Below are 24,217 nucleotides of genomic sequence, written 5' to 3'. Positions count from 1 at the left end.
AGGGGCTAGTGAAATTTGAGGCCTACCCAGACTTGTGTTGAAGTCAAAAGAGGCAGGGTCTTATACTCAGCAGAGTAAGTTAGGACTTGGGGTAGGAGTGTGTTCCAAGCTCTGTCCTGTCTTCATAGGTTGCTTTTGCTCAAGAGATGGAAGCTCTAGGCCAACACTGGCTTCATAGCAGCATCACAAAAATCACCTGAAGGAAGCTTGTATGGAGCCTTTTTCATCATAAGGGCCTTAATGCTGTCTGTGCAAGGGAGAAATTGAATGATTCTTTCTTGGGGATACTGGGAGGATACACCCAGTGATCTCAGTGAGTTCAGTAGATGGTACAGGGTCCAGCAAGACGGTGGTTTGCCTGCCAACCAGGTCCAAAGGGATTGTTGTGGAACAGCTAGCCTTTCTTTGAGACAACTGCATTGTGTATGGTAGTAAGAGATCTTACAGCAATTATCAGCTAAGGGTGGCTGTTCATGGGTAACTAACTTTTGCTGTAAGACCTCAGAGGTCATTAAAGCCAGAATAGCTTCAAGCAGGTTTTTTAACAAGTATCTCCATAACGTGTTTGTCTAGGTAGGTGTAAATCTTGTAAAAACTCTCCTTTCTCCTTCAGTAGACCTCTAAATCATCTATTTCAGACCAGCTCTGCATGAGTCTTATGAGTGTTTTACATAACATGCTGAAATCATAAAGCTGTTTTCTTTCTCACTGCTTCAGCTAATTGAGGATGTAATTCATATGAAATTAAAAACCTTCTACACATTTATTATATATCTCTAAATATTTCATCTTCTCAAGGAAGGGCTAGTAATTTATATGCATGCATATAGAATTTGCTCTGCAGACAGCAAAATTCAACAGCATCATTTCTTCCTACAGTGTCTTAGCTGGTGATTTTAACTGCCAGTAAAAATGAAGGAGAAAGATAGGTTTAGTTTTATGCATAAGCTCTGGTGCCCTTGGTAGCATCTATTTAAGAACTGATATATTTTCCCAGACATTAGGGGGTTTTATCAATCCACTGACAATTCTCAGTCACAAAACTTTGTGTTTTTTTTTTTTTTTTTTTTTTTTTTTTTCCAGTTGTTTGAGGGCTCCTCCCACCATTAATGCAGTCTTCAGGTTTTCTCTTGCTCCACCTTCACCCTAAGTGACCCTTCTTGTACCAGCAATTATGAACCAGCAGATGACTTTCTGGTGTTTCTGAAGGCCAGCTATGGTCTCCGTTCTTCAGTATAGCTTCAGGCCACATGGAAATAAGGCTCTTCTGTTGCTTTAATAACACCCTTCATTCACAGTGGCAGAAGCTGACAGCTAAAATCTTCCCTGCTACCTCAGCTTTTGCAGCAGAGACGTGGGCAACAGCTTCCTGAAGAGTGTTAACAGCCAGAAGCCAAAAGTTTCTAGAGATACGTAGATTTGGTCAGCTACCTGTAAAAGAAGTTACTTGTTATTTTGAAGTGTGGAAGAAAGGAGGAAAGAGCAAGTATGAGGAAGGGAAATAAAGTATTTAGATGTGGAAAATATTCAATATCAAATAGCTTAAAAACAAATATGAAAAAAATGGTTTGTAAGGAAGAAGTGCTTTTTCATCTGCTGTTGTATTACTTCTCATTTATGGGTTTGTTAATTGTTAGGAAGAAATTCGAAGGCACACCATTGAATGCCTAGAAGAAGAGACTATAAAAAACAGCAATCTTCGCTTCAGATTGCAGAATTTTCCAAGAGAGATCACTGAGGAGATGACAGGTAGTACTGCTCTAACCAGCTGTAAAAAAGGAGAGAATTGAATTTTCCATAAATTTAAACATGTTTGAAGTATTCTATAAAATGAATCTTACCGCTAAAGGTAAATTGCTTTTGGTAACTTCTTAATGAAAAAGGTGGATGTTTGTTAATGTGTGACACCGTAAGGGATTATTCTCTTACAAAACAGTGTAAATGAGAAACATCTCTACTGAAGACTGTGCATGAGCACTGGAGGAGTGACTGGGGAAAGGCAGCATTCAGTTCTGATCCCAGCTGTGCTACAGCCTGTCTCTGGTACTTGCAATAGAGCACTTGAGTGCTCTGTGCTGCGAGTTCCCTCCTGTAGGGTTAACAATGATATGACATTACTTTTGGGTGGGTTTCATCTGGCCAAATGCTAATCAACTGGCTCATATGGTTGGTGAAGAGAAAGAGGCACTTGGAAGCATGAGTCATCTCATCCTAGAATAGATGTTTAAAAGAAGTCAGAAGAATCATGAACTAGAAGTGCTAAATGCTAAAACAATAGCAGGTGTCTAGAAGAAAATAAATATTGAGCTTTATTTCTGTTTTGTTTGTTTGTTTGTTTGTTTGTTTGTTTTTTTCCTCAGATGTGGTTTCATTTTTGAGATGAATATGCCAAGGCATGCTTTGCTACCTCCCTTCTAACTGCACTGTAGTCCCAAAGGACAGTGGTCAAGTATCTGATCTAGATGAATACTGAGATTTCTTCTTTTGGGGAGGAGCAAGGGAGTTGAGTTTGTGTATCTGGATAGCCACGAGGCTGCATGGTTATAGGTGTGGGGGCTCAGGAGGAGGGATGGCAATGAGACAGGGGAGCAGGACGTCTTTTGGTGTACTATGGAGTTATATCAGCTTTAGATTCATTGTTGAACAGCAGCCAGAGCTTTGGTATTTTTTTTTTCCATCTGTATTCTGTGTTTGTTGGTTAGTTTCTTACAGCAAGTTTCCTCCCTCACCTCTCTCTGCCTATAGCACTGGTTGCTATGCAGTCGGTTGTTTGGACTAGCTGCTGCCATTCTGCACCGAGTGTTTTTTGCGTGGGTGGATGTACACTAACGTGGCTGTTATCTCCGAAGCTGAAAGGATGCTGTAGTACAACGCCCATGCACAGGAGAGCTTTATCCACAGCACCTCTTCATGCAGGCTCTTCAGTTTCACAAAGCTGTGGCTCTTTGAGGAGAAATGCTGCTGAATATTGAGCAAGGTGCTCCTGTTCCTTCTCTCTGGCTGCTAAGGCTGGTTGTGCAGGAGATAGTTGTTTTTTTTCAGTGAAGTAATTTTTATCAGCTCACTGTACGTCTAGGGAATTTTGTAGACATATAATATGAAAAAGAGCAATTGTTCTCTGAGAACACAGCAGACTTTTTCTTGTTGATAGATGCAGATGACTTAGGGAAAATGTGATAAGACTAAAAGGCTGAAATAAAGTGTGTGATTTAGGGGATGTTATTGAGTGAGTGTCTTAAAATCACAGCTATCCCTTGCCAGGTGACAGTATCTGTAGTAGTGAGCTAAAGATTATGAATCAATCCCTTTATGCGTTACCTCTGATATGCCTTTTTTTTTATATCTAAGAGGCTTGTGTGTGTTTGCTATTTATTTTGTAGCTCTTGTTAATGCAGCACGCGAATCTAGTGCTGCTCAGATAAATCAGCTGCAGTCTGCATTGAAGAGCATTGCTTATGAAATTGAATTGCTGGATGAGAAGCAAACCCTTTGTGAAAGACAGAATGCTGCACTGTGGTATGTATTTATTTGAACAAGGAAAACCATACTGGCAAGATGATTAAGGCGAATTGAAATGTTATCAAAACATGGTGAGTAGTGCTTGTCCCTCACCCCTGCAGCTAGCCGCAAATGTTTCTAGGCAACTCTTCGCTGCAGCAGCAAAGCAAGCCTGATTTTTAAGATCTTGTTTCTTGAACAGCAGAGCCTGCTTGCTGCTGCCTGCCCCCTGTGGCCCTGATAAGCTTGCTCAGAGAAAACTGGCTGCAGCTTTGCTTCTCACGCTGGCAGGGAGAGTTTTCTCTTTCAGCAATTTATGTTAAGGAACAAGTACAAAGATTGTAATTGGCAGGTTTGGAAAAAAAATAATGTGGAAGGGACTCTGAATCAGTAACTGTGATAGCGATCCCTCTTCCTCTTCAAGACTTATCTGAAGAGGATACAGAGACTTGGGAGATAGTTGTTTTCTCCTTGCCAGATTTCATGTTACTGTCACCTTCTGGCATGCTGCTATAGAGCTGTTCAAAAATAAGTCACAATGCATTTTCTTAGGGGAAGTCTTCTTCATTCGTTTGGTGCCTGAAAACAGCCCTTCCATTTTTAATAAAACTCATGGAAAATAATCACATTGGAAAAAGTAAAACTGCATAACTATCACAATAAATAAATGAAAGCTGCTCCATTATAATTAAAAGTCTTAGATGGTGCCAGTGGGTGCCAGCCCTTTATATATTTAGGGCTATAGCATGAACCGAGTTACTAACACATGGATAGGAAAGTATTGAATTCGACAAACATTTGAACCAAATATCGGAATGAATAGTAGGAAGTATTATATGCATTTTTATTTTATTTTTTTCCAGTGAGGAACAAGAATACTTGCAGACACAGCATAAAAGAAGAGTAGACTTGCTGAATGAAAGGATGGCAACAAAAATTAACACAAATGTTCTGTTAATTGAGACTTACAATAAAACAAGGGAGACAGAAAGAGAAATAATCAGGGCAAAGGCAGCATTAGAGGAATTAAAAGAAAAAATAGCTGAAAAAATAAGTAAACTTGAGAAAGAGAATGAAGAATGTGATGAAAAGGTAAAGGTTTTGAAATGTATTTCAGTTTTACAGATGGTTATATAGTGCCAAAAATGAAATGCTCTTTGGAATTGTGCTGAATGTTGGGTTTAGCTTTCTCATACGGAGCTCACTTAGATCTCCATAGCAGCCAAACACAAAAATGACTCTTGTCATTGGGAGTGCACAGGCACAAACTGACTCTTTTGACTTCTGCGTACACGTGTTTGTGTATTCGTGTGTGTGTGGTGTATATGTAGACACACAAACGTGCACATCGAAATCAAATGGTACATGGAATTTGTTTCCTAGTAGCGCATCTCAGGATGTCATGTCTGTACTGGTTGTTTTTACTGGGTGTAGGATAAATAATCATATGCTGGAATTTCACCCCTCCAGACACACTTCTTAAAATAAAGGTACCTATATTTACCAGCAAACTCTGTGATAAGTTTTCACTGTTTATTTATTTATTTTATCCTGCCCTACTTTCGGTTGCATATATTTGGTATCGTTTCTGAATGCTAACATAAAAATAGATGAATAGATGAAAAGAAAACTTCCAAGTAGAAAACATTTTTCTGCAGAACAGAACTGTAGCTGTGTTCCTAGGATGGTATAACCTGTTTCCTACACTGAAATAAAATCACAAAAACTTTTGAGAGAACAGATCCTAATTTGCATCTTTTATTAATTATTGTTTCTTTTTCTTAAAGAATTTACTCATTAGGTATATAGCTGTGTTTTCTTTTTTTTTTTTTTTTACATATTTTTTTCTTCCACTGTAAATTTAGTGCTTTAATTTTGGAAGGCTCCAGATGCTTTAGTATTAAATTTTAAACAATGCATAGCTAATTGTTCAGGGTGAATTAATCGTATTATTTTTAATGTAGAACAGAGAAATGAAAAACATGCTTGATATTCAGGAGGCAAAAACTTCAGCAAAAAAGGATGAATTTGAAAAATTGAATATAAAATTAATGGACCTACAACACTTGATAAGTCTGAATTCAACAGTAAGTTAAATGCAAAATAGTTTTGGTTCATTGTTAGTGCAAAGATCAAAATTTAATTTCATAACTAGTCAAAGTGAGGGGAATTTACAGTGAAATACCAACTACCTTTTAAGAAGAAAAACAAGCTTATACGGTATCTAATTGACTGGCATTATTGACTAATTTCTCATTTGTAAATCTCTGTTAAAATAGAAGATCCATATAGAATGTTTTTTACCAATTTAATGAAATAGTTTGCTACTCTCTGTGCTGGTCAATTTATTCATCAGGACAGACTTATCGGGAACTTAAAAAAAAAAAAAAAAAAAAAGGAGGAAGGGGGGCAGGGTTCAGTGAGAGGATTACTTGGCCCTCAAGTCAGCTATTTGGAGCTAGCTGAAAAAGAAAAACGACAGTCGAGATATTTGGTGGGCACAAATGTGAAAAAAGGTAATTATAGTAGTTCAAGGCTGACATAAGGGGAAGAAATTTAGAAAAGACTTTTCTCAACTGTTGTGAAAGGGTTTGCATTGGAAGGTGTTGAAGAAATTGGAATGAGCAAGGAGCTCGTGGGGATGGTTGCACAAAATTTTATATGAATGCACTGACTAGAGCAAGGGAGTCCACAGTGGTGGACATGATAACTTTAAGGAGGCTTAAGATGTGGACAGTGAAAGCTTACAGTGCTAAAAACAACTAAGCTTTCTTTGTCTTCCATTTAATATTGGCTTCCAGATCAACCCTGCCTACTTTGGAACTGCTTTTCCCTTTCCAGTGGGATAACTTATGAGAGAAACGTAAGGAAAGATCAGTGTCCTTATCTTTCCTTTTATGATTTCTTACAGTTTTAGCTCAAACTGTGTGCGTTCAGTTTAACATCTGCTGAGTTACATGAGCGCTACTGATAGCAGCCGTACGACAAAACTTAGACTTGTGTGATAAGGTGATCCAAACTGAGACTAAAGCATAATTTTCTGCCCTAGCTTTGCCAACGTCTGTTAGAAGCATTGCTGCCTTTCCAGTAACAGTCATTTCTGCCTATCACGTTAGTGAAAATAACAGAACTGTGCATTGAGGTGCCCTTAAAAGACAGATTTCACAGGCTTATTTTTGGAAGTTTCTTATCTTACCAACCTGCATTGATTTATTTATTTTTAACCCCTCTAAGTGACTAAATGCAATAAATGCAGCCTTAACCACTGTTTCTTCAGCATTCTTGCTTTGCAGGCAGTAGAAATTTTGGCTATGAAATCTCAGACTAGCTAGAAAATAGTAGAGGAGAATCTCATTCAGATGTTATGAAATACCATTATTAAAAAAGACCAGTGGTAGTAAAGGGATTCATTATCTGCTATTTTGAAAAATTATTTTATTTTGGCATAGTCTGCTTTTTCTTGCTTTTTCTTTTTTTTCTTCATAGGCTATATATAACGAGAGAAATCTCATAGCAAATATGAAAAAAGAGAGTGAGCATTTGGAAGAAAAAATTGAATTTAAAAAGAGAGACATGCTGGGAGTCTTGGAAAAGAAGTAAGAGTTATTAGATGATTTGATTTGATCTTTCTGCTCTACCTGCATCAGTGTTTTCACTGGAAAGCTTTGCACTAGCCATGCTCTATAAAGCACCTGAATTATTTATACTGTAAAATAGCTAACAAATCCAAGGTGTCTCTTGATAAATATATTTCTATTAGCTTCAGTGGGAATGCCATAAAGACTCAGAAGATAGCTGGGGTTAATCTGAATTAGCTATCAGAGAACAAATATTCACTAACGGTGCCCTTTGCACTAGAGCTATGCTCAGTTATGCAGTGTATGTGATGGCTGTGTCAGCTGTTGCTCTCTGCACATGCTATCATCTTCCTGTCAGCCAGAATACTTATTTGCTATGGCATAGAGACTATTTTTTTCTGTATGTTCCCTGAGGTGCAAAGTGTAGCAAATGATGTGAATAAGCAAAATAACCTGAATGTCATTCTATGGGCTTGTTTACTACACACGTGGAGCTCAGTGTGGAGATCCTTAATAGAGCATTATCCAGGCTAGCTCCATAGCTGCTTCTCCTCTCTTCCTCTGTGTCAGATTCCTTTCTTGAAGCACTTCTTCAGGTAGACTCGTGCTTCTTGCATGGCTCCCAGTTTGTATAGTAGACAAAGGAAATGAGTATCACTTGTACTGACTGCATCCATTAAAACATACTTGCATAACGTACATCAGAATTGTAAATCCATGCTCAAACTTCCCTTTTTTAACCTGTAGATTGTTGCTGGTAGGATTTATTGGTAAATAAAGAAGGCCTGCCTGCTTGCTCTTTGAGTACTTTTTCTATCAGTTTGTGTATAGAAAATATTGCCCACAAGCCTTCCTTGGCTTGTCTTTTAAGATCTAGCAATAGAGAGCCTAGTAGTAATATAGTAGTAGTAGTAGCCTAGTAGTTCTGTATGTCCTTACCTTCTTTCCAGGTTTTGTTCTCATCAGATATATTAGAGGGAAGTAATGAATAAGGATATCTGAATGGAATAGAGCTCAAAAGCATGCAGACGTTGATGTAACTTACATTCACACGAGGGGCCTGAGAATAAGAATGCATAGTTTTTAATAATCTTGTGTTAATACCCCCCTAAATATGCCCATGTTGACTTTGTTTAATAGAAATCAGCTTGATTCTGAATTACTGCTTTTACAATCAAAAATTGCACGAGAAAAAGAAGATTTTGATAAGGAACTTGAAAAGGTAAGAGATCTTTATTCTGGCTCAGAGTTCTTACTAGGCTAGGTCCCGAGAAAGCTTTCAATAACAGGCCTGTGCAAAGTGTGTCTTGAAATGCTTTAGGTGCTTTGATTTGGCCATACCTCTGTGTTTGATGGGTGCAAGCAGGTAGAAGAGGCACAAACATTTGCAGGACATGCAGTAGCCTTCTGCTCCGGACTCTGGGGCTACTGCTGGAGGTAGCGGTGAGATCTGCTCTTCAACTGAGACCATGGGCAGGTGTTGAGATACTTAAGGGGCACTAAGAAGTGGGGTGAACTTGAAGGTGTGGTCTTGTGAGCTGGAATGCAGTGAAATACAGAGAGGTGTGAGATTAGGATGTTGATTTGGGAGGGAGTATACGCACAATAAGAGAATGGGCAGATAGATGGATGTAGGAGAGTGGCGGTGAGATTTGCTTACAAGGATGAGGATGGTATCCTGGTCTGGAAAGTTGCATGTGGAGTTCTCATAGTGATTCTTGCTGATTTACTCTATGATTCCTTGGATTGTTATTAATTTATTTTGCCTGTGTGGAAAAAGCCACTAGTGGTGGCACCCCATCTGCCAGAGCTGTGAGGGAAGGAAGGGCAGCTGCCTAGGACTGTTGTTATGCAGACTACACACACCTTTCTGGGGCTGGTTTGCAAGTTACGTTCATGAACTCTTCTCCAGATATGCACATGTCAGAAAAGGTATCAGTCCATTAAAATCTCTGCCCTGCTGGCACTAGGCAGTGCTAGGTGGGAGCCACATTCTCCCCATCCCATACACACCTCCCCTGCACTTTACTGCACTCCCGCTGCCACAATCCAGGACCCCAGTCACCTGTTTCCTACCTCCTTTCTCTCTTCTCTTCCTGCCCATTCTCCTTCAGCCCTGACCCATGACTTCCCTCCACTTTGATATTGCATTTCTGTGATATTCTATAATACTCATGTCTTTATTTCTAGGCTAAGGAGTATCTACAGAATGCTGAATGCCTGAATAAAAAACTTAAATCGGAAAATAAAGCTGCGCGCCAAAAGTTTGAACAAGCACTGAAAGAAGAAAAACACTGGGCTAGAAAAAGGGACGAGATGGAGGCAAAGTAGGTTTCAACTGTCAGCTTTTGGATACAGATATTTTAAGTTTGTCATTTTATGACTAATGCTTTTCTTGCTACATTGTGCGATCATGTTTCTGATGAAGAATCTAACATTTTTTTGTTTTCTTCTGGTAGATTGAAGCAATTATCCACTTTGTTGAATGAAAAGCTTGAATTTCTGGCAAATCTTGTGGTGGAAAAGAAGAACCTAGAGATGGAAATCAAAAGTCTTGAAGACAGCCTGCTGTATGTAATCTCTCAATATTGACAATAGTAAATGATTTCAGTGCCATTTACTCAGGAGCAAAGCTGGTGTGAGAGATTCTGAAATGTAACATTCAGTAGGGAAGCTAAATGGCTTTATGAACTATACAAACAGGCTGGTGTGAAACTTTATACAGCTGCCAGTTATTCCAAGTCAGTCTGTGGTTTCTTATCACCAGGAGAGGCATATACAAATAACAACGAATACAGTGCAGTATGTGAAACTTCACAAACAGTGGTTGTGACTGCAAACTCCATACAGGTACCAGGTCTTGGTCCAAGCCACTACCATTTGATGGTTGTATCTGAGAAAATCTGCTTTTACTCAGAAAAATCTAAATAAGCACAGATTTGCACCATGCACAAGTGCCCTAAAAAATAAATCTTTGGGTGTGTGGTCAGAGCAGAACAGATTTCCTGTGCCCTATGCAGTAGCATATGGCTGGGAGGAGCATGGCCAAAGCACTCTCTCTTAGCTTGTAGCTGGTAGAAGAGATTTTGGACTTTGCTGCGATACATGAGGGCATGCCCATGTGTACTGACCCCAGACATTCTGCACTGGATCCAGTTTGCCTATTTGCTAGAGAATCAGGACAGGAAGGCTGAATGTTCTACCCTAATAATCAAATTCTCTCATGTCAGAAGGGTAATCCTGGCAAAGGGGAGAGCTTTTCTTTTTCTCTCTGCTGGAGAGTCATCCTTTGCAAGGTAAAGGGAAAAGGTTCGGCCAATTAATGTCCCCCAAACATAGCAGTGCCAAATGTTTGCATACACTCTGTATTTTGAGTGCCACCAGTTGTCCTGGTTCTGTGCAGCATTTCATAGTGTGGCACTAGAGGGGCTGTGCTCCTAGGGTCTTTCTGTTCTCTCTCTAAATCCTCCTGAGGAATGTTTTTGTTAATATGGAGTTGTCCTACTTATGAATATAATTATAGATGAAATGTGAGAAAAGAATTGCTCACCTCCCTTTTCATACTGAACACGAAAACATACAATACATTCATTCTGCTTTGCAGGAAAAGAAGTACGTTTCTATTTTGATAGGAGCAGTGTCTTCATTTTTCCTGGCAAAGGAGATATTGTTGCCATGTAAATGGGGAATGCGAATAAGACCATGAGGTAGCCATACACTGCTGAAGAGTACGAGAACTTGTAGTGAAGTGCAATGAAGTCTACAGCATATAAAACTAAATTTAAAATATGCTGAGGTGAATAATCATCACATAGTATCTTGACACTAATTGGATATCTACACTAATGATGGAAAGGAAAGGGTTTTAAGAGTTTTCTCCCAGAGTCAATCAACTCTTAAATTCAGACTTTTAAACTGAAGTGTATCAAACTATGCAAAATGTACCACAGCTCTGACCTCTTAGAAAAACTAGTTGAAAAATCCCCTTTTCCCAGTCCCTGTCATACTTCTTTAGATTTTTATTTTATGTTTGTATATAGTAGCCTTGTTATTTGACTCTTCAATGGCCTCCTGAGAAAGAGCATCTTGATATATCAAGTCCCAAATAATTTAACTTCAACATACAACACACAGACCTCCCAGTCAATTTTACAGGACCACCAAAGAATTATTTGGGGCACATCTCACTACTGTTGAAATGTCTTGGAATGCTGGTTTGATAATTGTAAGTTTTGCATTTGGAACAATAAGACCTTTAGAAGAAACCCCTATACCACCTCTTTGTAAATGCTTCTAGGGTTTGGAGCAGGTGCTTCCCACCACATTTGTGTCATGAAGGAGTGAAAATCACTGTTTTCACACTGCTGACCTTTTTTGTTGTATTAAACTCTCTTGGAATGTGTTGAATACATATTAAATTCATGCATTTTAATTTTTACCACACATAATACACTAAAAAATGCATACTAAGAATTGAAAATATGTTTGTGCATCTGGCTGGAAGTTCTACTTCTGAACATACTCTTCTTTACTATTTACTACTAATACATTAGAATAATTGTTCATTTCTGAAACATCTACTCTTGTGCTTTTGGATTTGTTTATTGTTTCTGACTTGGAAAAAGTCTCCTGGATTTGCCTTGGTTCCTATCAGGACACTCTTAATTTTAAATTGATGTTTCTAACCAAAGAAACAATATGTAACACACAGGTATGGTTGAACATTAGTATGTATGTATTTTTGAGATATGACCTGCAGGTACTATCTCCAACTTGCAAGTGTTGAAGGCTGATTGGTGGGAAGGAAATTTTGAAAAACTCCAGTAAAAATTTGAGATAAAGTGCTCTGCAAATGTTCAGCATTATTTCTGAAAGTTTCCTTTTTTTTTTTTTTTTTTTTTTTTTTTTTTCCCAGAATATCAAAGGAGATATATGCAAAAGAACTGGCATCTCTAGAGCAAAATTTGAAGACAGAAAATAAGATGAGGTACAACTAACTAGTAATTGGGCATTGTGTTCTTAAAAACAAAGCAGCACATTAATGAATTACTACACCTTGTTACTGCTCTTATATCAGTGATATAAACCCGAGGCCTCACTCTGTAAATATCCAGTGATATAATGGCAATAAAAGCACGTATCCTCAAATATACCCATGGTTTCATTTGAATAGTATCACTCTACTGTCAAGTGGTGAGAACCACTGAACTTTGCATGTATGTGGCTCTTAATCATTATATCATTAAATGTTCTACTTAATTTCATAAGCTATCTGAGAGTTGCCAGCATATGGACATTTCTAAAAACTGTAAAACTGTCTGTTGTTTATTTTAATTAATTTTAAGTGTAATTAATATTCATTGGTAACTAAATTGAATATAACACCATACTTTTGTCTCCAAAAAACAATCGCACTCAATCCAAAAAGCTGTTTTTGCTTTTCCCCTTACTCTCATTAAAATGTTACTCTAAAATCTTTCTCTTTTGATAGCCAAGAATCTTTTCTTGACATCTACTTTGCATTTTGATGTAGATAGTTGTTTCTACATCAGTGTTGTCATTTTATCCTTTTCATAGTTTACAAACCCTAGGGATTTATGAACATTAAATCATGTCCCTTCCAGCCTTGCAACTTTCTAAGCAAAATTAGCCAAATTATATGGTCCAGACTTACATAAGTTAATTTTAAGTACCTTACAGAAGCACTTAAATGAGAGTAGTCACCTTAGGATTCCTCCTGTGTGTTCAGTACAGGCAATTTTAAATAGAAATTCAGAGGTGTTTTTTTTGGTTGTTGCTGTGTTCAGTCTTTTTATGCATCTCTCCTAGATTCTGTCAGGATACCAGATTTCTTGCTGAACCACTTTGATCATAGTCCTGAAGTTACAGTAGATATGTTTGAGTTTTCCAATATCTTAAATGAGGCTTGCTATACCTCTGATAATGCTATGTCTGCCTTCAGTGTTTTTCACCCGGTTTCAACTTATTTTTGCTTATGTATCTGTCACTAGAGTAATGCTTCAGTGGAAGCTACTGTACTTAAAAAAGCAGAGAAAACTCTTTTTCTCAGAGGAGGAGAACATAAGCAGAGAAGCGAGTGAAAGGATAGAGGCTCTTAGAAAAAGGCATGCTGAACTACTTCTGAAGGTATGTTAAACAGCAGATATTATAACCCATGACGTTCAGTGATATAGTAAGTTCATGCTGTACATTCGGAGTAAACTGGCACTGAAGTAAGTAGCCTCTAAAGTTCATTGTAAGCTATTAAACATGATATCAGGTCTAATGATCCTTGATTTCTAAAGACAGGTCTGGACATAGTGCTAGGCAACTGGCTTCAGGTGGCCCTGCATGAGCAGGGAGGCTGGATAAAATGACCACCAGAGGTCCCTTCCAACCCCAACCATTCTGTGATTTGATCTTAACTCCAATTAATAACAATTCAAAAGCAATTATTTATCTCAGCAGATACTGTGCTTTAAATGCAGACTGCTCTTTCCTTGTTCTGATTGCTTATTTCCTAGTGGTCCAGGTAGACACTATGTATTTTAGAAATTACTCACCTTTGTTTTGTTTTCCATTACAAGACTGAAGACCTTGAGAAAGAAATTCTTCAGTCTGAAAACCGAATCAAAGCACTGAGTGAAGAAGCAAATAAGAGGGAAAATGATTACAGGAATTATAATGAAGATTTCATTAACAAAATGAAAATTCTGGAGGTAAGCTTTGCTAGTTTTGCCTTTTTTTTTTTTTTTTAATTAACCTTGGAAAGATTTCTGGTGGATGAAGTATCAGTGTTTGGTTTACCACATTGGAGTGTAGCTCCAATAGCTATGCTCCAATGTGACCCATCTGTCAGTAACTGTTTCAAGAAATTTCTTTATTTTTCTTTGTTTGTTGTTAGGAATTTTTTGATTGTTTATTTAATGCTCAAAAGCACTTACGATGAGACCCTCAGATTATTGAGACCCTGGAAGCAGCACACATCCATATGTATATATTCATGCACAATATGAGCACCAGTCTCAATAAAATGCCATGCACTGAATATTCTTCTCAGAAAGGTTGCTTCCCATTTTGAAATAAATATATGTGTAGGACCAATTCAGTCATGAAATGCATCCAGTTTAGCTTTATTGTGAGCTACCCGATGTGTAAGTTGTTAATGTAGAAATTGTTCTGTCATTTTTGGGTAAACAGGCTAACATTCATGGAAACACGACAGCTTGGTTTTAGACATTTGTTCACATTCTACTCTGAATTATTGTTGTTGAAAATCTCTTGGAGTGATTGGTGGTGTGCGATACATAACCCAAGGCTACTTGTTGTTGGTCTTCTTTAAAACACTGATGAGCTTTCTTTCCCAAGAAAGTAGGGCATGGAAATGCTGAACATGAACTATGCAGAGCTTTCAGAAATTTCAAGTGCTTCTCCGATCTTTGCTATGCAGCATATGCTCTGTCCCCAGGGAAACTGTCTGACTCCTGGTCAACAGTGTGATTTGAAATAGGATAAACCTGATGCCAGGAACGTAGGAAGTATTTATATATCTTACGTGACAAAGGTATATTTAGAGAAGGCCTTGGGGATTTTCATCGTTTATCTGGTGGAGAGGTTATGATGCCATATCACCCAAGACAGTTTGGGCCAGTTTGTTACTGAAGCTTCCCTAAAAAACAGGCCTGAGATTGTCACTGATAAGTAAATACATGTAGTTGTGCTGGATTCATTCTCCCACTCTTTCTGGAAGTTGAACTATTCAGAATATACAAAGTCATTGCTAAATACATTGACTCCCATTCTGCCTTTTCTTTAATATAATCCATACTAAAAGAGTTTTTCCTACATCTAATACAGTGTTGAGGAAAACATTATCAGAGGGTTGCCCTTCCTTCCTGACCTGGATAAGGCAGGTTTGGAATAATTGTAACTATTATTTTCATTCAATGATACGCTCTACCATTTTCTCCTTTTTTAACTTTTTTTTTTTTTTTTCTGCTATGCTTTCATTTCCTACCATTTTGATGAAACAATTGTAGCTGCTTTGTTTTCTTCCGTATTTTCCTTTTGGGGAATAAATTCCTTTATAAATGCTTTCAGAATTTTCTTGCACTTGTAAAATGATTGTTTGACTGTTGTCTCATGGAGGCAGCCTGTGTAAGGGGAATAATTTCCACTATAAGAGTAATGACAGATCCTATGCTGATTTATTCTGCTCTGTCAGGAGCATCATGGTGATGCATGGTGTCAAAGTGCTCTGTAGAAATGAAGCTTAGATCACCTGTCTTTCTCTGCCTTCTTAATACTCTAAGGGTGCCATTTCCATTTTGTCTGTTCTCCTCTGTACTTTCCCTTTTTTTTTTTCATTCTTTTTATCCATCCTTCTGCTACAGTCCATTATAAAACAGCAACAACAACAAAACACCACCAAAACTTATGAGTATATCCAAACATCTATACTTTGAGATTTTTCTGATATTTCTACTCTTTGATCACACAACTAGATATGATTTTCCTGACTTCAGAGTCTCACAGGGACCAAAAACATGTAGTGCAGCATTTGACATGAATGTCATGTTAATAAAAGTTCAGTGTCCTGATGTTATTTCACATCCTGGGCCCAATTTAATTTCTAGTATGGCTTTATTTCTCGTGTATCATCTTGTCTTTCTCTTAACATCGTTCTTCAAGTCCTTCTGTCTGTATAGGATGTTCCTGTTCTCCCTTTCCTTGTTTATACCTATTGCAGCAAAAGAGAATAGATGTATTTTTCTACTGAAAAGTAACTCAACTCCTGACTTGCATTCCTTTTGCCCTAACCAAGATGAGATTCCACAATGCCAAGAGATGTCCATATACAGATGCTTCAGATTCAGGAGCATATCATTACATTTATCTTTAGCAAATATTAATGTGATTAAAAATTAGGCTTATGGTTGTGCATGAAGCAACATGATATATGTTAAGCTGCAGAATTAAATGCTGCCAGGAAAGCACGTGTGAAATAACATGAAAGCACTCCATATTGGCGGTAAAAGGAAAAAAAAAAAAAAAAAAAAAAAAAGTTGCATTTGTTTTGCTTCATTTATGGGTTAGCAGAATCAATTGCCTAGTATAACCAATGCCATTTAGTGTAAATAATGCTAGTATCAGAAAGGTAATACCACAGGCTAGGATAGGGAAGGAACCAGTTAGCAAGTGTACCGAGAGAACTCAGATGTGTTCAGATCATCCAAGTCTGACAAAATTCACTTTCAGGCAGTTACATGTAAGTTGCTGAAGCCATTTCAGTGCTGTTCATGATCTAAATGCACATCAAGAACAGGTGAAGCTCAAATTATCTTCAGTTCCCAGAATAGCCATGCTGGGTAACACACAAAGTTGATCTTACTGTCTTCTGCAGTGAAAAATAGTGCTGCTTGGAAAAGTAATGTAAGAACAGTCAAATATAGAACAGCCCTTCTTCCATAGTATCTCTATGACAAATGAAGTGTCAGGAACTTCTTTGGATGGAGATGGTATCTGCATTTAATAGCTTTTGATGGGATTTTATGCTATGCTCGATCTTCAGGGTAATATTCTTCTGTCACTGATTGATAATTTTAGCTCACGTATACATTTATCCTCCACAACAACGTATAATTTGTTTAATAATAAAAAAAAAACTTTTCAGTTTTAAACCTGCCGTCTTAAACGTTTATCATCATCTTGCAGTTTTATGTTGTGAGAAGCAGTGAATAGCTGCTGTCTTCTCATCTTCTCCAGCAAAGACGTGATTTTACACACCTTTCATTGTACGTCCCCTCAGTTGTCACTTCTCAGGGCTGAAGAATGCTGGGTACAAAAGCGGTTGGAAAAATTGTCCTAGATAATAGTTACCCATCAGTTACTGACCAAACAGAATAATGGTCTCAGTTAGTTTGAGGGAGTTTTCTCTCAGATTGGAATTAATCTCTATTTTCCTTAATGACTCAGGTGATAGGGCCGAGAGAATACTTATCGCATCTGCAGAAGACAGACTCGATAAGAGTGGGAGCACCCTCTGCAGGACAGAACTAGAATTCAGAATTATTTTAGCAAATCAAGGAAGTAACGTAGGGGGAAAAAAAAAAGAAGGCAAAGAGAAAAAGTTATGATAAAAAAATGTGTATTTGTATGTTTAGGTGGAAACAGTTCTGTACAAATTCATCACTGGGGAGGTCTTCAAGCCTAGCAGTGATAAATAGGACTAAGGTTGACAAGTTGAACGTAAGTCAGCACGGATGTGTAGTAATGAAAAAGAGAAATATCAAACTGGTCTCTACGAAGTGGCATATAGACTGGCACGGCATATAATGAAAGTTTGCAGCTCCAGCCAGTTTTGTTAGGACACGCGTGGAACACATCATCTGGTATTGATCACCTAATTTAAAGGAGGACATAGATTACTTGGAGATCCAAGGGGAGTTAATAAAGATGATCAGGGGAAAAAAGAAAAAAAAAAAGTTGAAAAAGTGTGCAGTTTTTCCATTCAAAATAAATTAATCTAAGATAAGACGGTAGCTGCCAAATAAATAAAAACTGATAGCAAGATGACAAACTTCTCCTTGTCCACTTGTTGAGACAAATAGCAGGCAACAGAGCAGATTTAACTGAAGAAAAAATTAGGGCCTAAGAAAACACTGACAGCACAAATTGCAAAATCCTGGAATCAATTGTCTGAGACTCGGTATCTCTTCCACCAGGGTTTTTAAGGACAAGTCAAACATCTGTCATAGGTACTTAGGTCTAATTGATTCTGCTGTAGAGCAGAGAGATGGACTAAGATGACCTCTTGGGATCACTTCCAGTATTCCTTTCTCTGTGTTTTTTTCCCCTTGGTTACATTGAATTATTTATGCATTAAATGCTGCTTAGAAAGATTATTGATTAATATTTAGTTTCATTAAAGAATGACATCAAAACTGCAACTGAAAATCTGCTTAAAAAAGAACAAGAATTAAACGTAAGCAGGCTAACCTTGGAAGAAACCCAGAAAGAAAAAGAAGAGAAGTATACAAAATATGAAGAACTGAATAAATTGTTTTCAGGTAAGTGTTAAGTAGCTCCTCTACATGGCTGGGTTTTCTCTTGATATTTCTGAAAACAGCATGTCATACCCCTTTGTCTGCCTGTAGCTCAAGTGAACTATGAAACAAGTACAAACCGAGCTCCTGGCAACAATTAGAATCCATAGACATGGCTATAACGTAAATATGAAGTATTTTGAAATGCCAGACCTGGCAAACAACTCACTCACTGATAGAACCTAGTTTTCTTTATAACAGTTTAACTTTAATGTTCAGTCATTATACTGTCTTAAAAACCCTTTCCCTGCTTTGTAGAAAAGAAAGATGAAGAGGTAAGAATCAAAAGAGCCATTCAGCAGTCAATCAAGACTACTAGGAAGCTCAAGGAGGACATGGTAACAGCTTAAAACTTAACTACTAATTCTGTAAATTTTCCACCCACAGTTTTTTTAATCCCAATAAAAAACAGGCACCCATGGAGATGGGAAGACAGGCTGGGGCTGTGCCTTCCTTTGTCTTGCCTTGTTCCTATCTGGTGGATGCCTCAGACCTCAGCATATGTGGTCCAGCATTTGTGCCATGCTGGCTTTAAGCTTGAGCTTGCATTCCCTAGGCACATGAACAGGCCAAAAAGAAGCTGTTGAGCTGAGACCGATTGTGACCTTGCTTCTATTCAGATGCTTGCTCACTGCAGGGGCAGGACTTTCCACCACTTCAGTAACTCGTATTTGAGAAATCTTCCTGTATCGTTGCCTCTTTACCTATCCTTGTTTCTGGCTTCAGGCATTCAAGCAGCACCAGTGTAAGGAAAGAGAAACTTCTGTTGTTGTGGGGGTAGTTGCATACAGCTCAAAATGTCTGAGGCATGGTGGCTCTGTCCCCAGACAGTGTCCCCTCAAAGCTTGCACAGTGAATCTGCCTGTCAGCCACCTTCAGAGCTGTACAGCTGATGAGTCTGGGCACAGTACCACAGTGCATTTCAGACCTGCAGAGCCCTCACTGCCCATTTTTACAGTGCATGCACAGTCTCAGTGTGTAGCAGGGCCATTTGTCTAGGGCTATGTCAGAGCCGGTTCCTTTCTTGTGGACCATGAGCTGTCGCTTGCCCTCTCTGTGTCTCTTCCTCCTTGTTGGTTAGAGAGTACAGATTCCTGTCTCAGATGTTATTCTGAAAATTTTAAATGAAAGGTGCCACGTAGTAAAAACTCTTTTCACTTTAAGTACAAAAATCCTGTATAAAGGTCAGGTAGCAGTGAAGATTTTGTTATTTGCAGCTGGAGCTAAGAAATAAGCTGCGGATCACGCGTGATGCTGCAGTTAGTCAGCTGAAGAATCACACAGAGAGTATGAAGTTGCTGGAAAGAGACATCTATGAGATCAATAGAAAACTTGACATTGTGAACATGGAGAACTGCAGATTCAAATCAGTGAGTATATTGAAGCTTAACAGTGTTCATTCCCAATATGAAGTTCTCTGTTCAATTTTTATTTCACAGAGAACTATCCACAGAAGACGATGAAACACAAAAACCACAGGGCAAACTTTGTCTTGTAAAGGAATGTGTAGATCTGTGTTTACTTGGGAAGGAAGCAAAGAGGAATATCCAAGTGCAAGGCATCTGCCTAAGGCGTAATCAATATCATAAATCTGCTGCCTTCAGTCAGGGATTGTAGGAAAAAGCCTTCCTGCCACATGAGGTGAAAGTGAGATGTAGAATAGGCCTTTTTTTTTTGGAATACGTGCTTTTGGAAGTATTTTGTATACCTTTCAGACCCTGGGCTCTCAGAGTAGTACAATCTCCTTCCCCATAAAATACAGGAAGGATTGTAAAAGTGGTCTTATTGCCAGCTGTTTTCAGGCTGCCGTCGAAACTTGAACCCACATTTGCACAGCCATGTGGACTGAATTTCTGAGATGATGTAAACCCTGTGCACTGTTTGGTGCCTGCGAGCAGAGAGCTCTACTGCTGCAAGTAGTGAATCTGTGCATGCTAGCACTGCAGATATTGGGTACCAGTGACTCTGTGGCTCTGATTATATCCTCCTGGACTAAAAGGCTTCACTCAGACCCCCGGTTATGCTACAAATCTCCCTCTCCTTATGTTCCGTTCGCTAACAGAAGCTGAGGTTTTTCTGATGCCTGTACCGCACCAGGAAGTGCTGTTTGTTGTGTCTGACCTGGGCTAACACATTTCAGCCAAATCTGGGACAGCACAAGCTGAGTGCCAGTATTGATCCAATGCGAATGAGCCCACCTGATTTTGGGGAAGAAAGGAAGAAAGAGTCCCAGTTTGGATGTGACCTGTGCTGTTCTGTCTGTTTTCAGCATCATAGCCTGTTTCACTTGGTAGCATAGACATAGCTGGCTTGTAGTGATTTTGACAAATGTTAAAATTTAATCAACAAGATGAAATGGATGCTATTGTTGAAAGAAAGCATGTCCAGAGGAATACATTAGCCTTTGTATTTCTGTAAGTTAAACATCAGCTTATTCTTGCTGGCCTCTTTAGAAACAGTGAAACTGATTGGAAGTTATTTAGAAAAGTTGGAAACTGTGGCAAGTACTCAGCTGTGATTATTTTTTTACAGTACAATCTGCAGATGAAAGAAGATATTTTTGCAATGAATTCTGAAGCAGAAAACCACAAGTCAGCAACAGTCAAAATTCTGAATGACCTAGCAGTGCTTCATGGTAACGTGTTAATAACTATGTCAAAACAAAAAGTAATATTTTTAAATAATATCTTTAAGTCTTTGTGTCTTACCGTAGTTTAACTGTTGACTCTGTTGTAGATCTTCTTCTGAAGGCATGGTCAGAAGACAGCTTTATTCAAAAGGTGAATTTCAATTTTCTATCACACTATTTTGCATAAATATGTTTCACTTGTGATGTAAAAATGATTTCATGTTGCAAATAGGGCACTGCAATTTTTGAACTCATAGGGGGCAAAGTATTAAACCCATGGTTTCTAACAGTATATATATATTTTTCCTGATACTGTTCCTTTTTGCTTGTCTTTTTGATCCTTTCTTAAACTGTGCAGTCTCCCTGTGTCTGCTAGCATTCTTGCTTCTACCTGCTGATCAACAACCTTGTAATGTTTTTCCAATTGGAAATGGCCTTGAAATTTGGCAATTGAAAATTTCCAACAGGAATTAAACCAAACTATCATGTAAGGAAGTTTTTCACAAGTTCTTCCATTAGAAAGGCAAACTTTCCTCCTTTCCTCCCTTCTGTCCTTCCTCCTTTCCTTCAGGATTGGATCATTATTGTAAACTTTCCTTTGAAAATGGTGGTCTGGTGGCTAGTCAAGCTGTGAGAAAACAAGATAACATAAGTTTCTCAGCATGCTGTGGTTTGTGCTTTTGTTTGTTGTTTTTGTTGTTGTTTTTTCACTTTGAGAAAAAAGGAGTTTTATCCCATGTCATTACAGGAATTTCTGGAGAATGAGCAGGAAATTCTGAATGCAGTGACAGCCCTAGCAACAAAAATTCAACATCGAGAGGAAAAGATTGGTGATATTAATAGCAGGCTACAAAATAACCTGGAAGGACTGGATTCTCTGTTTGAAAAAAAATCTAGAATGGATGATCACTGTAAGATACACCAAACTTTTTCCCCTAATTTGTTTTCAGTCCCAGAGGAGTTCTGTTAAATATATTAATTCTTAGTAGCCTGTGACAAAATACAAGTAGTACAGCTGTGTTAAATCAGCTCACTCTGCTGTAGATTCAGGTTTAGTGGAAAAGTTAGTGCATTTTTTCTTGTTAGAAGAACTAGCCATGCTTTATCACACAGCCTGGATATTAACTTTAATTTCCTCTTTCTAAAGGCTTGTGATAACCACAGTGAGGGGGCTGTAAAATTGTCTGAGCATCACTGGTCTTTCCGGAATTACATGTTTGCTTTTCCACAAAGGATAAATAAAACTAACAAACTCGAACTCCTGCAGCTTGTTGTTGTGTGGTTACCACTGTAGGAATACATGGTTAATTAATGTTTGTGTTGTCTAGAATTTTACCTGTGGGCAATTTGTACTGCTGTTTCCATTTAAATGCATGCCATTCTATACTGCAGTATAGCAGAGGTGTGCGGTAGTGTTATTACACAGGGGCCCTAGATGCATACACGCCAAATTGCTTGCTTCAGGTCCTCATTTTAACTTGAATCCTGTAGATTTCTGCTCTCCTTGTTGGTTCATAGAGGCCTCGTTTGTAATGAGTCACAGGTTTGTCACTGTATGACATTGCCTTGGTACCGAACGTTGTAAATCAGAAGGGCTGCAGCACTCAGGATGCTTTGAAGTAATTGGGTCTGGGTTATATGACAGGAAGCCAGGAAGGGGGGAATTTATAGAGGAAGGGAATCTCCCTGGAAGGAAGCCAGGCGGGGGGGGGGGAGGATGGTGAACATATAGTAGGAGTCCCCTGGTTCATCTGAAGGCCAATGTCAGTATTATTTTGTGGGTGAAACGTGCAGGGCACGTTTCTTCATAAGGAGCCTACAGAAACGTTGCTCAATCATTCAAAACTGCAAGTATTTATTTAGCTGCATCTGTTGAACTCCTTGACTGTCATTACTTTTTTTTTTTTTAATTATAGTGAGAGAAGAGGATTAAAAAAAAAGCTTTTAATTTGCATTTTACATTCCAGGTTTTGCTGAAGGCTAAAACCCCTGAGGCCAGAAGGAAGGTCAGTGCTTGGTAATGCCATGCATGGGTCACAGGCTTCCTATAAACTCTGCTTTTAATAAGTCCCTGATTCTCCAGGCTTTAAAATTAGTACACGATTCTCTAGCCCGACCAAAAGATGTACTCATTAGTACAACTAATGTTACCTCGGAGTCGTCATTACTTTTCTTTTTAAAAATACATGGCCCAACTTTTAAACCTAACATATGTAGTCTGTATGTGGAAACGCACATAGAAGCATACAGTCCTCAGGACTGCACCTCTGCAGAAAGCTTTTCCTGCACTGGCTGCTCACACGCCTTCTGTGTATGTACTGATGGGGTAACCACACAAAACTAGACACAAAACTGTCTTCAGGACACTTTAAAGAAAAACACACCTTTGAATCTGTCAGTTATGTATCCGGTATCTTAACACATGGACTTTAAGAACATAGGTTTAGTTCTTTCCTCTATGTTTATATGGCTGCAAACTGTATTTTCTATGTAGCAGCGTAGATAGAATTTGATTTCCTTAAGGAGATCAGTTATTTCCTTAATCCTTATATAATCCCTTACTTCTGCATACAAGATGTGGTTTGTTTGCATGCTATTTTTAGAAGCGGCAAACCTGTCAACTGGCAATGCACAGAGCAAAGTTATCAGGAAATGTGTATCAGATGTAAGAAATTAAAGCTATGGAGAAAGGTTTTTGAATAGAGCAGCGCGCCACCTTGAGGAAGCCTTGATTGCACCCACAGAACCCCTGAGCTCTCGGCGGGCTCTGTCCCTTTCCACTGAGCCACCAGGGGGTGGCTTAGGGGTGGATCAGCCTCAGCAGTGTCGGTAGGTAATCGACTAGAAAAGGCATTTCTGCCACAGTTAAGCATGGAAAGATGCACTCTTCCTGCTACTGCTGCCAACAAATTGTTGTTGAGAAAATCTGCCTAGAACTATTCCTTCAACATTCAGTCCTTCGGTGCTGCTCTGCCCCTTCTGGGCCCGCTACAGCACTAAGTGTTCTGTGATTAAATTACTGTGAGTTTTAGGTGTATTCCCATACAACATACATAGACAATAAATGGATTAACAGCCATGAAGCACAATCATAAGGGAAGGTTAATGTGTCTTGTAAAAGATGTGAAGAAGGCTCCATCCATTTGTAGTTACCCTGGCTCACAGCCTTACCTGCAGCAAGTGCTTTGCTGACAACAGGCGTAAACTGCTAAGAAAAGAAAGTCTTTAACCTGATCCTAGATGGGAATTTATAGCCAGGATATAAGAAAAGGGCGTTAGTGGGAGAAATTCTACTATTTAATCGTTTACAGAGGAGGTCTCCATACTTGAACCAGTACACAGAACATAAACTATAGAGAACTTCACAGTGCTTTTTGTCTTCTTTCTCCTAGAAGTCAGAATAAAGT

At 38.5% G+C, this 24,217-nt stretch overlaps 1 protein-coding gene across 1 annotated transcript; it reads left to right on the top strand.

Moving 5' to 3' along the window:
• Positions 1 to 2,269: 2,269 nt before the first annotated feature.
• Positions 2,270 to 22,992, top strand: CCDC175 (coiled-coil domain containing 175). The gene is made up of 18 exons (XM_068682445.1): positions 2,270 to 2,281; positions 3,381 to 3,516; positions 4,362 to 4,590; positions 5,463 to 5,585; positions 6,985 to 7,094; positions 8,217 to 8,298; positions 9,267 to 9,403; positions 9,536 to 9,646; positions 11,992 to 12,063; positions 13,088 to 13,223; positions 13,664 to 13,795; positions 18,007 to 18,145; positions 18,440 to 18,519; positions 19,399 to 19,551; positions 20,714 to 20,816; positions 20,918 to 20,961; positions 21,559 to 21,721; positions 22,778 to 22,992. The coding sequence occupies exons 3-18, from the start codon at positions 4,423 to 4,425 to the stop codon at positions 22,792 to 22,794; spliced, it is 1,770 nt and encodes a 589-aa protein (XP_068538546.1). The 5' UTR covers positions 2,270 to 2,281; positions 3,381 to 3,516; positions 4,362 to 4,422; the 3' UTR covers positions 22,795 to 22,992.
• Positions 22,993 to 24,217: the final 1,225 nt, after the last annotated feature.

Source organism: Anas acuta, chromosome 5 (assembly GCF_963932015.1).
Source record: "Anas acuta chromosome 5, bAnaAcu1.1, whole genome shotgun sequence".
NCBI classification, from domain to species: domain Eukaryota; kingdom Metazoa; phylum Chordata; class Aves; order Anseriformes; family Anatidae; genus Anas; species Anas acuta.
The sequence above is the reverse complement of the archived record's forward strand: the minus strand, read 5'-3'. Positions and strand labels throughout refer to the sequence as shown.